This window comes from Ornithorhynchus anatinus, chromosome 9 (genome assembly GCF_004115215.2).
Source record: "Ornithorhynchus anatinus isolate Pmale09 chromosome 9, mOrnAna1.pri.v4, whole genome shotgun sequence".
Taxonomy (NCBI): domain Eukaryota; kingdom Metazoa; phylum Chordata; class Mammalia; order Monotremata; family Ornithorhynchidae; genus Ornithorhynchus; species Ornithorhynchus anatinus.
In genome coordinates this window covers 5,213,269-5,229,352 of record NC_041736.1, presented here as the reverse complement: position 1 = coordinate 5,229,352, position 16,084 = coordinate 5,213,269, and the positions used below count along the sequence as shown (strand labels likewise).

The following is a 16,084-nucleotide window of genomic DNA, read 5'->3' as shown; positions in this document are numbered from 1 at the left end:
TGGTCCAACCGCTGGCCCGTGGACTACGCCTGGTCCGTAAAGCCGTAAATTCTGTTGCTGAATTGTACATTCCAAGCACTTAGTACAGTGCCTCTGCACATAGTAAGCGCTCAACAAATACTACTGAATGAATGAATAAAGCCCTTCGTCTGTGCCCGGAAGCTCCCGGCTCCCCAACTGGCTTCCTGCGGCAATTCCCCAGGCAGGATCACGGACGCGACAGCGCTCTTCCCTTCCGCCACCCAGATGAGGGTCAAATCCACGTGCGGGGGTTGCCATTCGGCATTTGATCTGGATGCTAAAAGCCAGAAATGAGGTTAGAGCTTTCGAAATTCCTCCGGGGAGCCCCGCCACCTGAGGGGGTAAAACTTGGGGAGTGGTAAGGGAAGAAAAGAGGATGGGGATTAGGGCACCATTTCCTGCTGGGAAGATGCGCTCGGATCTGGGGCTGCGGAGGGGGTGGCCAGGGACTAAAAAATCTACAGAGGGATAGCCTAATGCCTTCCCGCTTCGGCTCACCCGGGGGAGGAGAAGCCGCTGGGAGCTGAGGCTAGGCGGCCTCGAAAGACTGAAAATCTCCTTCCCGTCCACCCTTTTCCCACGAGATCAATCGACGGCATTTCGTCGGTGCTTACTGAGTGCCAAGCTGTGCCAAGCACTTAGGAGGAGACGACACGTCAGAGTCGGTAGACACGATCCCGGCCCTCGAGGTTCTACCGGGGAAAGATGATCTGGAAAAGAATGAGTGGGCCACAGGGCCACAGAGTTTGGACCAACTGGCCAGAAGATTTTTGGATTTTTGTGGGCTGTTAAATCTCTCACCACAGAGATGTCTAAATTCTGAGCTCATCTTTCACGAGACGATCCCGGTAAAACAAGAAGCTAACGGGCTGAACGATTCCTATCCCAGAAAGGCACGCCAGAAATCACACCGGAGCGCCACAGAAATGGGATTTCACAAAATCCTGGGCTCTCAGGCGCAGGCTCGGATTAAATGTGCTGTCTTCCCACCCAACCCTGAAGCTGAGACACAATCTCTCTCTAGCTCAGAGCGGCGGGCTTTCTTGGATCCAGGTTGGGTTTTCAAAGCGCGGCCTACAAGGAGCTGGGACCCCCGTGCCTAGGCAGCATCACATACATGAAGCTACGCCACGACCACCACGATAACCGGGGCCACGGGAGCCTCGAAACGGGGGGAATTCAGTCCTCTTCACCGCCGTGGATACCCGAGAGCGTACGGAATCCTCCCCCGTCTTTTCTTCTCCTGGCTGCTGAGTGCCGGCTCTCTTCTCATCCTTTCCTTAACGACCTCCCTTTAGTCCTCACTACTGCTTTCTTCTGGACGTCCTCCACACCGTTCCGAAGTTCCGCAGCTCCGGCTTCGGCCCAAGAATCCAGTAGGCTCCTGGCCCACCCCCAGGTGGATTAAGTTGATAGATCGACGGAGGCCTCTCACCGCCGAGATGAACTAGAAGCCTCGGAGAGCAGTTCCTAGATATATGTTTAGGGACCTGAGGAAGAGGGTTATCCACGAAGGACCTTCCGCTCCGGAATCCCCGGCCCGCCCCCATCAGGCTGGAACCTTCGTCTGCCGGTCGTCAGGGACCTGGTTTTCTAAACTTGTCTTTCCTGATGGGGCGGCAGTTTTCGTCTGGCCTATTAATTGCCTCCTAGAAGACTTGAGGAGTTCTCTCTGCCCCACATTCCACAGGAGCTCGTTTCATCGGCACGAGAACTTGCTCACACCCCTTTCCTAGCCCGGGCTTCCCTCCCGAGGCCTGTGCCAAAGTAAGCAGAGGCCCGCACTCCGAAGATTATTTTATCCTGGAAATTTGTTGCGGCTATTGTTTAATGACTCTTAATTAATGTTTTGCGTTTTGAACCTGTGCCCTGAGGAACTGCTGAAGGGGGACACGATTTTAAAAAAAGAAGAAAAAAAGGAAAAAACCCCGAAGCTAAAGAAAATAAATACCGCTTATCCTTCCAGGTCTCCGCTCTGCCTCTCCTGCAAGTTACTGAAGTTCCAGAAGAGCGTAAAAGCCAAGAAGCGCTCACAAAGGCATTTCAGTGCCCCCGAGAAAAACCCCGTCGTAGCCCAGGCTATGATCTTCAATAAGAAACCCGAGCAGAAGCTTGGAGGTCAATCAGTCGTATTTACCGGGAGCTGACGAATGCTGAGCACTATACTAAGTGCGTCGAAGAGGACAAGAAATAAGGAGCCCGCATGATGACCAAGAGGAACTGTTTTGGGTCCAAATCAAGATTTCCAGTTAGTCTGCGAAGAAAACAGCCCATCCGACTGTGTCTCATCAGACTAGCCTGGGGATCAGGAAGGGAAGTATTCTTCCTTACACCTTCAGATATTTTGACACTAGAAGGCAGAGAGGAGGAGGGAAACGGCGGAAGGAGAAGGGGAGAGGGGGCATATTTCTCTACTCAACCCAGTGGAATAGCAGAAGGCCCTCTGGCCGTCAAATAACGCTCTCTCTTCCCCTCCTTAGGCCGGGAACAGAACCGGGCTGAGGGATGCCTCCAGGTAAACAAGTCTGGGCAGGGGGACTGAGGGGGAAGGAAAGGATGCCCATCCGGGCACCTCTCGATGGCACAGGCCCCTTCCACGTGCTATGAAAGTATACTGCTAGGCAAGCCTCCATAAAGGGTACCATCTGTACGAACAGTTTTGCATTTTCCTGCTTCCAAATATCACCCAATCGCAAAAGAAGGCAGCCCGCTCTACTCAAGATCTTGTAGTCAAGACAAGAGTCCCATTCCCAGCTGTAATCTGTTAGTACACGAAGCCTGATCGGTACACGGTTTGCGGCCCAATGTGTCTCAAGACGAGGCGAACCTTCGGTTTTTAAACCGACTCTGCAAATTGCTCCACGGTCCCCTACCGCTGTCAGATTCTCCCAGAGCCACCCCGAAGCGCAGAATTAGAAACAGAAGTCTTCCGACGTAGCCTTAACTCAGAAGTGGCCCATGTGTCTGGTTAAATCAGATCTCTTCTCAATGCAGCTGGGTTTCAATGGAACAATTACAGTTCTGTTCTTGAAGTCGCTACTCCTTTGCACTCTGTCGACATTTGTAAGCTTAAAGTTCCCAGTGTATACACTAGTCTCCGTAAGTGCTCAGTCAACTCTTCGATTCAAAATTCTACCCCTTTGAATTCTGCACAATAGACCCCGCAACGTAGTGCAAACAACGCTATGAATTGTACCTCTCCCCTCCCCGCTGTTTAGTCAGTGGATAGACGCGCCAAAAATAAACAAATACAATCCTTGGAAAACGTTCACAAAATCAATCACTTGATAGATCTTTCGGGTATTCTGACGCTAAAACACTTGACAGCCTCTCTGATACTGTGCCCGACCAGATGCTGACATGGTATGAGTGGCGACTCTGGGGTCAAAACTGAAATAGCAACATAAACAGTACTTGCGACGAAAAGAAAACCCGCCCCCAACCCCCTGCCCCGGCCACCAAGGAGAAAAAGGTCCCAAAATCTACCGGCAGTTTAAGACTCTTTTACTCCCGTCACCAAGAAAACCAAAAGTCCCAAAATCTAACGACAATTTAAGACTCCGATACTCAACTGTGGACGGGTAGCAAATTAAATCCCGGCCTGCGGCTCTCCACACCTTAGTCATAAAGAGACGTTCAGACAGCGGGCCTTAAAACTTGTGTGGATTTTTGGGTCCGGATCCAAAGAAATTGGGTGTCTTGCCATCTCCCGCCGGTGAGACGGAGCTAAGTAGGGAAACTGTGGTACCTGTCAAGCGCTTTACTGCGTGCCAGGCACTTGGGTGAAGTTAACGGTCACCCCCGCCCCCAGCTCCCCCACAACCCGGCCATTACTTGGCGGGGAGGGGGGTCAATTTCACAGTCTGTGGATCCTTCGGGACCCTTGGCGGCATGACAAAGTACTTAGCCTGTCTGTCCCCACAAAAGCCTTCAGGTTAGGTATTTAAGGAAGGAAGAGTCCTCCTAAGGGCAAGGAACCAAGATGGGTAACCCCGGCCCCCTCTCCTCCTGCTCCTCCCCTCCCCTCTCGGTCTAGACTGGCACGGCACGGTGGGGATGGTGAAGAGTCCGCTCCCCGGGGCTAGGTGAGGGTCTGGGGGGAGACCAGGTCTCGGTAAACTCGGAGCAGAGCGGGGCTCGGTAAACCAGGCGGCTTCGTTCGACCACTAAAACACGACTCACAGAGCGGCCGGCGGGGACCGCGTTATTGGTGGGGAAGAAGGGGAGAGGCATTGGGGGGTTTTATGGGTGGGGAGGAAGGGGGGAAGAGGGGCAGCACCGTGTGGGGGGATTTATGGGTGGGGAGGAGAGGGATCGCGGGTTCGACTGCCAGACCCACAAATCTCTGAGGGTTCCCGAAATCGACTATCACCGGCTTCCCCAAACCTGTCCAATTCTACTGTCCAAAACGCTCCACGATCCCGAAAATATCCGGAACGCTATATTCGACCCGGTTCCCCTTGGGAATTCTGGAGAGGGTCTCCCAAGCCGGGATTTCGTGAAGCCACTCCGACCTCGGGATCGGGACCCTGGTCTCATAGTAGTAACATAGTAGTAATGATCCAGGGCAGAACGCCGAGCTAAGCGCCGGGAGAGAAGACACGGGTGGGAATTCAAAAAAAACGGTCTCCGTCCCTCGGGGGTGGGGGGGAGGCTTACGATCTAAAAGTCACCTAGTCAGTCCCGTCCCGCTTAGGGACAGAATGAAAAACCGCAACCACTTCTCCGCCCCGTCGTTATTGACGTGGGTGCCAAGTTACCGTCCGAAAAATAACCCCAACTACACATTAACCCAGATCCCTCTCCACCGGGAAGTGTAAAGGCGCGATGATGACCGGCGGTGATCTGAACATTTTCCTTTTTTTCCTGAGTGCGCAGAAAGGAAACCCGAATTTGATTAATTTTGGAGATGTTCTCCCTCGGCAGAGCTGAGTAAAATAGAGAGCCAAACCAAACCGGGAGGGATAAATTTCTAATTACTCAACGCTGGCCCCTCCAGCTAGGCCGTCGAGTAATTCTGAGAGAGACTGCTCTAGTACTCAAATGACCGAAGGGCAACAATTCGGTCCCCCACGCCGACGCCCGTGCGGTCCGGAAGGAGTCGACACTCACCCCGTGCAAACCGTTCCTTGCCCTCTTATCAATCCCTTCTTCGCAAGGGTTCAATGAGAGGGTAATTCAAAATTATCCGAAAGCGAAATACTACCACAACCCCCAACGTGGGAGTCAACGTAAAAGATGCCGCCATACGAATGTACGGTAAAAAAAAAACAAAAAAACCAAAACACAAAACGGGGCTTTTTCAACCTTCCTGGGTCCCTTTCTTAATTTTATAAAAAATTGTTCATACCGAATCTTACTCAACAAAACACACCGCAGAAACCGAAATCCCCTCCCGTAGGACTGTACCCTCGCTAGGAAGACGAATTCTAACCATCTACCTGAAATATAACCACAGCGAACAAGATTGAAAAGATGAGAACCCATGGAAGCACTTCATCCCTACATCTGGAGGAGAGGAATCACCACTTAAAATACTACAATGGCAAACACACCTGCGGGGCCTTCGTGAAGCCTTTGGGGCTAAAACTGATGACTTCATAATAATAATAATAATAATGATGATGATGATGATGTTGGTATTTGTTAAGCGCTTACTATGTGCAGAGCACTGTTCTAAGCGCTGAGGGAGATAGAGGGTGATCAGGTTGTCCCACGTGAGGCTCACCGTCTTTATCCCCATTTGACAGATGAGGTCACTGAGGCCCAGAGAAGTGAAGTGACTCGCCCACAGTCACCCAGCTGACAAGTGGCAGAGCGGGGATTCGAACCCATGACCTCTAACTCCCAAGCCCGGGCTCCTTCCACTGAGCCCCACCGCTTCGCTATACACGTCAACCTACTCTGATCACAAAAGATACGCTGCGCTTTTTGTGTTCATTCAGGAATGAAGCAGCATCTTGGACACATTTCTTCACATCCATTCAACCAATCGCATTTATCTGAGTGTTTCCTCTGTGCAGGGCACCGTACTGAGCGCTTGGGAAAGCACGATACAGCAAGAAAACGTGACAATCCCTGCCCACAGCGAGCTGGCAGCTGGGGGTGGGGGGGAGGTGGAGACAGACACCGATAGAAATAAGCAGACATCACGATAAATAAATAAAATTACAGCCCCGCACTGGTCAACTGCAACCAGATAAACAAACTACATATGGAGTCGGGATGAATCCTCAGAAACCACGTTCTAAAATAACTTCCCCCCCCCCCCCCACCCTGCTGCGAAGGAAACCCAAAGCTCCAACACCCAGAGTTGCTGACTGAGCAGCCGCGTGGCTCGGTGGACAGATCCCGGGCTTGGGAGTCGGAGGGTCACGAGTTCTAATCTCGCCTCCGCCGCCTGTCAGCTGTGTGACCTTGGGCAAGTCACTTCACTTCTCTGGGCCTCCGGGACCTCACCTGGAAAATGGGGATTCCCACTGTGAGGCCCCACGTGGGGGGACAACCTGATGACCCTGTACCTATCTACCCCGGCGCTTAGGACAGTGCTTGGCACGCAGTAAGCGCTTAACAAATCCCAACATCATTATTGATTGTGACGACGGCGATGAGGACGACACGACGTATCAGACAACGAAACTCACTCGCCATTGGACGATGGAAACCGTACTCCCATTTCCCAAACGGTAATACGAATCGGGGCGTTTGTTCGGCGCTGACTCTGTGCCAAGCACTGTAGACAGATGATCGTCGGGTCCCACGTGGGGCTCAGAGTCAAAGTAGGCGAGAAAACCGCTACCGGATCCCCCCCCTCAAAGGGAACTGAGGCCCAAAGAAGTTAGGTGACTTGCCCGGCGTCACGCAGTAGAGGAGGAACGGAGCCAGGCTTAGAACCCAGGTCCTCTGACTCCCAGGCTCTTTCCAAGAGACCAGGCTGCTTCTCTCAGGGAGTGTTTTCCCACCGTTTCTAGGCCTTTAAGATCGACCGTTCGTTCATTCATTCGCTCACACAGTCGCATTTATGGATCCCTTACCGCGTGCAGAGCACTGGACTGAGCGCTGGGAAAGCACAGTGCAGCAACAGAGAGGCCTTTAAGATCGTCCTTTCCTTCAATCACTCGTTCAATCGCATCTATCGATCGCTTATCGTGTGCCGAGCCCTGGACTAAGCGCTGGGAAAGCACTGTACAGCGATAAAGAGAGACCATCCCCGCCCACGACGGGCTTACAGTCTAGAGGAGGGGGGCAGCGGGTTGTAAGAGGGTATCGATTAAGCACTTACCATGTGCTAAGCACCGAGGTACAGATAATCAGATGGGACAGAGTTCCCAGCCCACCGAGGGAAGAGAGTCGTAGACATTCACAGCTGTGCACGTGTACGGTCAGAAAATATTTAATCAGCATTCCTCCTTTTAAGAAACACAACCAAAACAGAGGGCCAGAAAACCTGAAGATTCCCGCTTGGAAGCCAGTGTCTCATCTGCATGATCTTTCGTACCTTTACACGTGAACTACACCGGACGGTCCCCATCCGGCACTACCATTAGGTGCCCCCCCAAAACCTGGCGCCCCGGACCCCTCTTTTAGACCCTAATTTGATCAGGAAATCTTTCCGAAGAGATCCGACCCCAAGTTAGCGTGGGGCTTTGTGCAAGGGGAAGTGGTCCGCGAGCGAAAGAAGTATCAGAAAAATATCCGCGCTCTCGCTGGGGATACTCTTTTCTCCTTTGGAAAACGACAACCAATTTTTATTTCCGGGGAAAATTACACGCCATCCTTTGCCGAAGGTAGTTCGGTCGGGCTGGTTAGGAAGAACGCCCTTCAGATGCAATCAATTTACCCTGATCTACCACCACATCCAAGGAGGAAATTGCTTACAATCTATACTGTTGACAAAACAATGTTTCCAAACAGAGGGAGCCATTTAAGCCCTTCCACTTTGTATCGACGACGCAGCCACCTTCCATCCACCAAGCTAGCGACGCTTCATTCCGGCCCTGAGAAATGGGTCAAGCCTTACAATTCGCCCTCGATGCCTTTAGTTCACCCTTTTCACCATTTCGTCCTTCCACTGGCCACTCTTCCCTTGCCACTGGCCACTCTTCCTTCTCTGAGCAAGTCCTGCATTCACCCCTCTTATTAACAATAACGGCGACGATGCTATTTCTTCAGCCCTCCCTATGTGCCAAGCGCTGTTCTAAGCGCTGGGGTAGTCACAAGCTTCTCCTCGGGTTGGACCCAGTCCCCCTCTCAATCCCCATTTTACAGGCGCGGGAACCGAGGCCCAGCGAAGGGACATAATAATGTTGGTATTTGTTAAGCGCTTACTATGTGCAGAGCACTGTTCTAAGCGCTGGGGTAGACCCAGGGGAATCGGGTCGTCCCCCGTGGGGCTCCCAGTCTTCATCCCCATTTTACAGATGAGGGAACCGAGGCCCAGAGAAGCGAAGTGACTCGCCCACAGTCACCCAGCTGACAAGTGGCAGAGCTGGGATTCGAACTCATGACCTCTGACTCCCAAGCCCGTGCTCTTTCCACTGAGCCACGCTGCTTCTGCTATGACTTGCCCAAGATCACCCCTGCTCAGTCGTATTTATTGAGCACTTACCCTGTGCAGAGCACTGTAGTAGGCGCTTGACCCTGACTCCAGGTGGCAATTGCGGGAGGAGGGGGTGGGGTGCACGAAACACTGAATTTGGGGAAGAGGGGGGTGGACTCAAGACTGCATTTGGGGGAGGGGGGGGTGTCCTAAAGACCGCATGGGGGGGGGGAGGGGGGCCTTAAGACTGCATTGGCGGGGGGGGGGAGGGGAAGGGGCGCTTACTACAGCCTCCGAGGCCCCCCGCCCACACCACCATCCCTCTCTCCCCCTCTTCCCCCGCCAGACTCCCGGCTCCAGGGGCGCGGGGGGCAGGTGCCGGACGCTCTGGCGCTTGTCCTCTCCCTAGCGCTCACCACAACGCTCCGCACGCTCTAAGCGCTCGGCGGGTACCACCAAAACCCGGCCGGCTGGCGGCGAGGGCTCCGCTTTGCACGCTCTAAGTAATAATCATGTTGGCATGTGTTAAGCGCTTACTACGTGCCGAGCACTGTTCTGAGCGCTGGGGGAGATACAAGGTCATCGGGTGGCCCCACCGGGGGGGGGGGGGGGGGGGGGCTCACGCTCTTCATCCCCATTTGACAGATGAGGTCACTGAGGCCCCGAGGAGTGAAGTGACCCGCCCACAGTCGGCCAGCTGACAGGTGGGAGAGCCGGGATTCGAACCCATGACCTCTGACTCCCAAGCCAAGGCTCTTTCCACTGAGCCACACTGCTTCTCTAAGCAGGCGCTTCGCTCCTTCTCACCTCCTTTCCTCATCTCCATCTCCTCCTTCTCATCTCCTTCTTTCCTCTCATCTCCTTCTCATCTTCTCCTTTCTTCCTCATCTCCTTGTCCTCCTCCTCCTCCTCCTCCTCTCCTCTTATCTCCTTCTCATCTTGTCTCATCTTCTCCTCCTCCTCCTCATCTCATCTCATCTCCTTCTTTCCTCTTATCTCCTTCTCTTCATCTCCTCCTCTCCTCTTATCTCCTCCTCCTCCTCCTCTCCTCCTTTCCTCTTCTTATCCCCTTCTCCTCATCTCCTCCTCCTTCTCATCTCTCTCATCTCCTATCCTCTTCTTATCTCCTTCTCTTCATCTCCATCTCCTCATCTCCTCCTTTCCTCTCATCTCTTTCTCTTCATCTCCTTTCCTCTTCCTATCTCCTTCTCTTCATCTCCATCTCCTCATCTCCTCCTCTCCTCTCATCTTTCTCCTCATCTCCTTTCCTCTTCCTATCTCCTTCTCCTCCTCCTCCTTTCCTCTGATCTCTTTTCCTCTTATCTCCTTCTCCTCTTCTTTCCTCTTTTCATCTCCTCCTTTCCTCCTTCTCATCTCTTTCTCTTCATCTCTTTTCCTCTTATCTCCTTCTCCCCTCCTTTCCTCTCATCTTTCTCTTCATCTCCTTTCCTCTTATCTCCTTCTCTCCTCCTTTCCTCTCATCTTTCTCTTCATCTCCTTTCCTCTTCTCACATCTCCTTCTCTTCATCTCTTCCTTTCATCTCTTTCTCTTCATCTCTTTTCCTCTTCCTATCTCCTTCTCCTCATCTCCTTCTTTCCTCTTATCTCCTTCTCCTCATCTCCATCTTCTCATCTCCTCCTCTCCTCCTCCTCCTCATCTTCTCCTTTCCTCCTCTTCTCATCATCTTCTCCATCTTCTCATCTCCTCCTCTCCTCCTCCTCCTCATCTTCTCCTTTCCTCCTCTTCTCATCATCTTCTCCTTTCCTCCTCTCCTCCTCATCTCCTTCTTTCCTCTCATCTCTTTCTCTTCATCTCCTTTCCTCTTCTCATCTCCTTCTTTCCTCTTCTCATCTCCTTCTTTCCTCTTATCTCCTTTCCTCTTCTCATCTCCTTCTCTTCATCTCCTTCTTTCCTCATCTCATCTCCTCCTCCTCCCCATCTCCTTTCCTTCTCCTCATCTCCTCATCTCATCTCATCTTCTTCTTCTCTCCTTCTCTTCATCTCCTCCTTTCCTCCTCTCCTCCTTCTCATCTCTTTCTCTTCATCTCCTTTCCTCTTCCTGTCTCCTTCTCCTCATCACCTTCTCATCTCATCTCCTTTCCTCTTCTCCTTTCCTCTTCTCATCTCCTTCTCCTCCTCCTCATCTCCCTCTTTCCTCCTCATCTCCCTCTTTCCTCTTCTCCTCTCCTTCTTTCCTCTCATCTCCTCCTTTCCTCATCTCAACTCCTTCTCCTCATCTCCTTTCCTCCTCCTCCTCTCCTTCTTTCCTCTCATCTCATCTCTTTCTCCTCCTCATCTCCCTCTTTCCTCTTATCTCCTTTCCTCTCCTCATCTCATCTCCTCCTCCTCCTTCTTTCCTCTCATCTTCTCCTCATCACCTTCCTCTCCTCTCCTCCTTTCCTCATCTCCTCTCCTCCTCCCTCTCCTCTCGCCTGGCCCCGTCCCTGTCCCGGGCTGCTTGGGTCCGGGGCGGGGCGGGACGAGACGAGCCGGTCCGGGCCGCGCCAATGTGGCGGGGGGCGTTCGGGGGGGCGGCGGCCTCATGACAACAGTCCGACGCAACAACATGGCGGCGGCCGAGGCCCGGCCCGACCCGGCCCGACCGGCCCGGCGCGCGCGCGCGCGCGTGGGGGGGGGGAGTGGCGCGCGCGCGGGCGCGCGGCGGGCGGTGCGGCGCGAGGAATGGCGGCGGCCCGGGCCTCACAATGGGCCCCGACCCCCCCCCCTCCCCAACACACACACACACACAGACCCCCCCCCCTTTCCCCCGCCCGCCCGCCCGCCCCGTACCGATTCCTCCTCCTTCTCCATGCCGGTGGGCATCTGGGGCACGGCCCGGTTGATGGAGACGCAGTCGTTGAGGTCGGGCATGTCCTGGCCGCGGTAGAGGGGCAGCGGTTTGGCGGCGTCCAGCGCCCGCGCGCGGAAGGAGAGTTTGCTCATGGTCTCGTCGCCGCCTCGCGCCAGGGGCGGCAGCGGCGGCGGCGGCGGCGGCAGGGGGGGGGAGGGCGGGCCGCCGACGCAAACTCCCGCCTCCTCCTCCTCCTCGTCCTCCGCGGCCTCGTCGTCGTCGTCGTCGTCGTCGTCGTCAGGGCGGCGCGGCCGGCCGGGGCCCGGGCCCGCTCCCCCCCCGCCGCCTCCTCCTCCGCCTCCTCCGCCTCCTCCGCCTCCTCCTCCCGGCGCCGCCCGCCCCCACCATGGGCGCCTGCCTGCCCCTCCCCCTCCCTCCCCGGCGGCGCGCGCGCGGGGGGCGGGCACGCGCCCGGGCGCGCGCGCGCGCGCTCTACAGCGGCCGCCCGGCGACCCGCGCCCTGCCCAACATGGCGCCCGCGGGAGCGCGCGCGCCCCGGCCCGCTCCCGGCAGCCCCAGCGCGCCGGCGCGGTCCCGACGCCGGGAGCGCGCCGCCGGGAGCGCGCTTCCCCCCCCCCCCCGGCCCCCGGCCTGGAATCACATCACCCTCCCCGTCGTGTTGAGGAGAGGAGCATCGCCTCCATCCTCTCTATCTTCTATTGAAAGAGCCCGGGTTTTGGAGTCCGAGGTCACGAGTTCGAATCCCGGCTCTGGCCCCTTAAGAATCATGATCGTGTTGGTAGTCGTTAAGCGCTTACTACTACCCGTTGGTATCTGTGAAGCGCTTCCTCCGGGCAGAGCGCCGTTCTAAGCGCTGGGGGAGGTACAGGGTCATCGGGTGGTCCCCCGTGAGGCTCCCGGTCTTCATCCCCATTTGGCAGATGAGGGAACACGGTGGAAAGAGCACGGGCTTGGGAGTCAGGGCTCATGAGTTCGAATCCCAGCTCGGCCACTTGGCAGCTAGGCGACTGTGGGCCAGTCACTTCACTTCTCTGGGCCTCAGCGACCTCATCTGGAAAATGGGGAGGAAGACTGGGAGCCTCACGGGGGACCCCCTGATTAGCCTGGATCCGCCCCGGCGCTTAAAACAGTGCTCGGCACAGAGTGAGCGCTTAACAAATACCAACATAATGTGGGGGAGACGGACAGAAACGATGGCAATAGATTAATTCATTAATTCATTCATTAACGTTGGTGTTCATTAAGCGCTGCACGAGAAGTAGAGTGGCGCAGTGGACGGAGCACGGGCTTGGGGGTCAGAGGTCAGGGGTTCAGATCCCAGCTCGGCCACTTGGCAGCTAGGTGACTGTGGGTCAGTCACTTCACTTCTCTGGGCCTCAGCGACCTCATCTGGAAAATGGGGATGAAGACCGGGAGCCCCACGTGGGACCCCCTGATTCCCCTGTGTCTCCCCCAGCACTTAGAACAGGGCTCGGCACCTAGTAAGCGCTGAACAAATACCAACGTTATTATTATTATTTGCTAAGCGCTTGCTAGGTGCAGAGCCCTGTTCTAAACTCTAGGGGAGATACAAGGTCATCAGGTTGGCCCATGTTACAGCTCACAGTCTTAATCCCCATTTTACAGACGAGGTCACTGAGGTCCAGAGAAGAAGAAGAAGAAGAATGTGGGTAGTTGTGAAGCGCTTACTAGGGGCAGCGCACTGTCCTAAGCGCTGGGGGAGAGACAGGGTCATCAGGTGGTCCCACGTGGGGCTCACAGTCTTTTTATCCCCATTTTCCAGATGAGGTCACGGAGGTCCGGAGAAGAAGAATAATGTTGGTATTTGTGAAGCGCTTACTAGGGGCAGAGCGCTGTTCTAAGCGCTGGGGGGAGAGACAGAGTCATCAGGTGGTCCCGCATGAGGCTCCCAGTCTTCATCCCCATTTGCCAGATGAGGTCACTGAGGCCCAGAGAAGTGAAGCGACTTGCCCAAGGTCACACAGCTGGCAAGTGGCAGAGCGGGGAGTCGAACTCATGACCTCTGACTCCGAAGCCCAGCCTCTTTCCACTGAGCCACGTGCGTGTACACACACATGGGACACACACACACACGTAATCATTCATTCAATAGTATTTATTGAGCGCTTACTCTGTGCAGAGCACTGGACTAAACGCTTGGAATGGACAGATGGGCAACAGATAGAGACAAGCCCCGCCCCATGACGGGCTCACAGTCTAATCGGGGGAGACGGACAGACGAGAACAATGGCAATAAATAGAGTCAAGGGGATGAACATCTCATTAAAACAATAGCAAATCAAGAGAATGGAGGTGTTATTATTATTATTATTATTGTTAACAAATACCAACATGAGGACTGTAAGCCCCATCACAGGGCAGGGACCGTCTCTATCTGTTACCGATTTGTTCATTCCAAGTGCTTAGTACAGTGCTCTGCACATAATAAGCGCTCAATAAAGACTATGGAATGAGTGAATGGAATTGGTTAAGCGCTTACTAGGGGCAGAGCACTGTTCTAAGCGCTGGGGGAGATACAGGGTCATCAGGTCATCCCACACGAGGCTCCCAGTCTTCATCCCCATTTTGCAGACGAGGTCACTGAGGCCCAGACAAGTGAAGTGACTCGCCCACGGTCACCCAGCTGACGAGTGGCAGAGCCGGGAGTCGAACCCATGACCTCTGACTCCCAAGCCCGGGCTCTTTCCACCGAGCCACGCTGCTTCCCTATGTCTGTACACGTGTGTGGACACACACATGGGACACACACACACGCACACACACATGTACCGTCCCTGGGGCTAAAATAAATAAATGGTGGCATTTGTTAAGCGCTTACTCTGTGCCAAGCACTGTTCTAAGCGCTGGGGGATACGAGGCGATCAGGTTGTCCCACGTGGGGCTCACCGCTTTTTAATCCCCATTTGACAGATGAGGTCACCGAGGCCCAGAGAAGTGAAGTGACTGGCCCGAGGTCACACAGCTGACCAGCGGGCAGAGCCGGCATTAGAACCCGTGACCTCTGACTCCCAAGCCACGCTGCTTCTCTATCCCCCCCGTAAGCCCGTCAAACGGCAGGGACCGTCTCTATCTGTTGCCGACTTGTTCATTCCAAGCGCTTAGTACAGTGCTCTGCACATAGGAAGCGCTCAATAAATACTATTGAATGGATGCAGGGGGTGGTGGGTGGACGCACAGTGTCTGTAGGGATACATGAAAGGGGGGGGGGATTCATGCAGTCGTACTTCTTGAGCGCTTACTATGTGCAGAGCACTGTAGTAAGCGCTGGGAACGGACAAGGGATGTGTGGACGTGTAGACACACGCCCAAGTGCGGGACTCTGAGGAGCCGAGGGACACCCGACTAAATAAATAAATAAATGGTGGTATTTGTTGAGCGCTTACTATGTGCAAAGCACTGGGGGTTACGAGGTGATCGGGTTGTCCCACGTGGGGCTCACAGCTTTAATCCCCATTTTCCAGATGAGGTAACTGAGGCACAGGGAAGTGAAATGACTTGCCCACAGTCGCACGGCCGGCAAGCGGCGGAGCCGGGATTCGAACCCGTGAACTCTGACTCCCAAGCCCGGGCTCTTTCCACCGGGCCACGCTGCTTCTCTAGGTGGGCACGGCGGGTGGGGGGGGGGGGTGTGGACACATAGGGGTCTGCAGGGACACATGGACGGGGGACGGACGTGGAGGCGCGCACACGCACAAATGTGGGACTCTGAGGAGTCCAGGTGTGCACAGGTGTGTGTTTGGGTGGACGCACAGTGTCTGTAGGGATTCAAGGAAGGCGTGTGGACGTGTAGACACACACACAAATGTGGAACTCTGAGGAGCCAAGGGACAACTGTCTCTAGGTGTGCACAAGTGTGCGTGGACACATCGTGTCTGCAGGGATACATGGTGGGGGGATGGACGTGTAGACACACACACACACAAAAGTGGGAATCTGAGGAGCCAAGGGACACATGTCTCTCTAGGTGTGCACAGGGGTGGGTGGGATTGCATAGTGTCTGCAGGGGTACGTGGAGTGTGTATGGACGTGTAGACACACACGCAAATGTGGGACTCTGAGGAGACGGGGGACACCTCTCTCTCTAGGTGTGCACAGGTGTGTGTGTGCGTGTGTGTGTGTGCGGATGCATAGTGTCTGTAGGGATCCAAGGAGGGGGGAGGATGTACATGTAGACACACACACACACACAAATGTGTGAACCTGAGGAGCCGGGAGAGGGAGACACACCTGTCTCTCTCTAGATGTGTATACAACTGTGTGTGTGGACGCATCGTGTCTGTAAGGACTCATGGAGGGGGGTGTACATGGAGACACACGCACAAATGTGGACTCTGAGGAGACCGGGGACACCTCTCTCTCTCTCTCGGTGTGTACAGGTGTGTATGTGGACGCATCGTGTCTGTGGGGACACATGGAGGGAGGGTGTACGTGTAGACACACACAAATATGGGAATCAGAGGAGCCAAGGGACACCTCTCTTTCTAGGTGTGTAACAGGTGTGTGGACACATAGTGTCTGTAGGGATACATGGAGGGGGGGGGGGTTGTATGCACACACACACACACACACAAATGTGGGAATCTGAGGAGCCGGGGACACCTCTCTCTCTAGGTATGTGTGTGGACACCTAAGTGTCTGTAGGGATACATGGCGGGGGGTGTACGTGTAGACGTACGCACAAATGTGGGAC

The 16,084-nt window shown here is 54.7% G+C and overlaps 1 protein-coding gene and 1 long non-coding RNA gene across 2 annotated transcripts in view; one reads left to right on the top strand and one right to left on the bottom strand.

Annotated features, from left to right (window-relative positions):
- EPC2 (enhancer of polycomb homolog 2) overlaps positions 1-11,550 on the bottom strand; it is an 82,418-nt gene extending 70,868 nt beyond the window's left edge. The window contains exon 1 of the mRNA XM_029071935.2: positions 11,352-11,550. Coding sequence (XP_028927768.1) covers positions 11,352-11,504 — 153 coding nt within the window. The 5' untranslated portion in view covers positions 11,505-11,550. The remainder of the gene's footprint in view (positions 1-11,351) is intronic.
- Positions 6,635-7,940, top strand: LOC114814238. Its single transcript, XR_003761992.2, has 2 exons — positions 6,635-6,707; positions 7,439-7,940. It is a non-coding gene; the product is annotated as an uncharacterized LOC114814238 (long non-coding RNA).
- Positions 11,551-16,084: the final 4,534 nt, after the last annotated feature.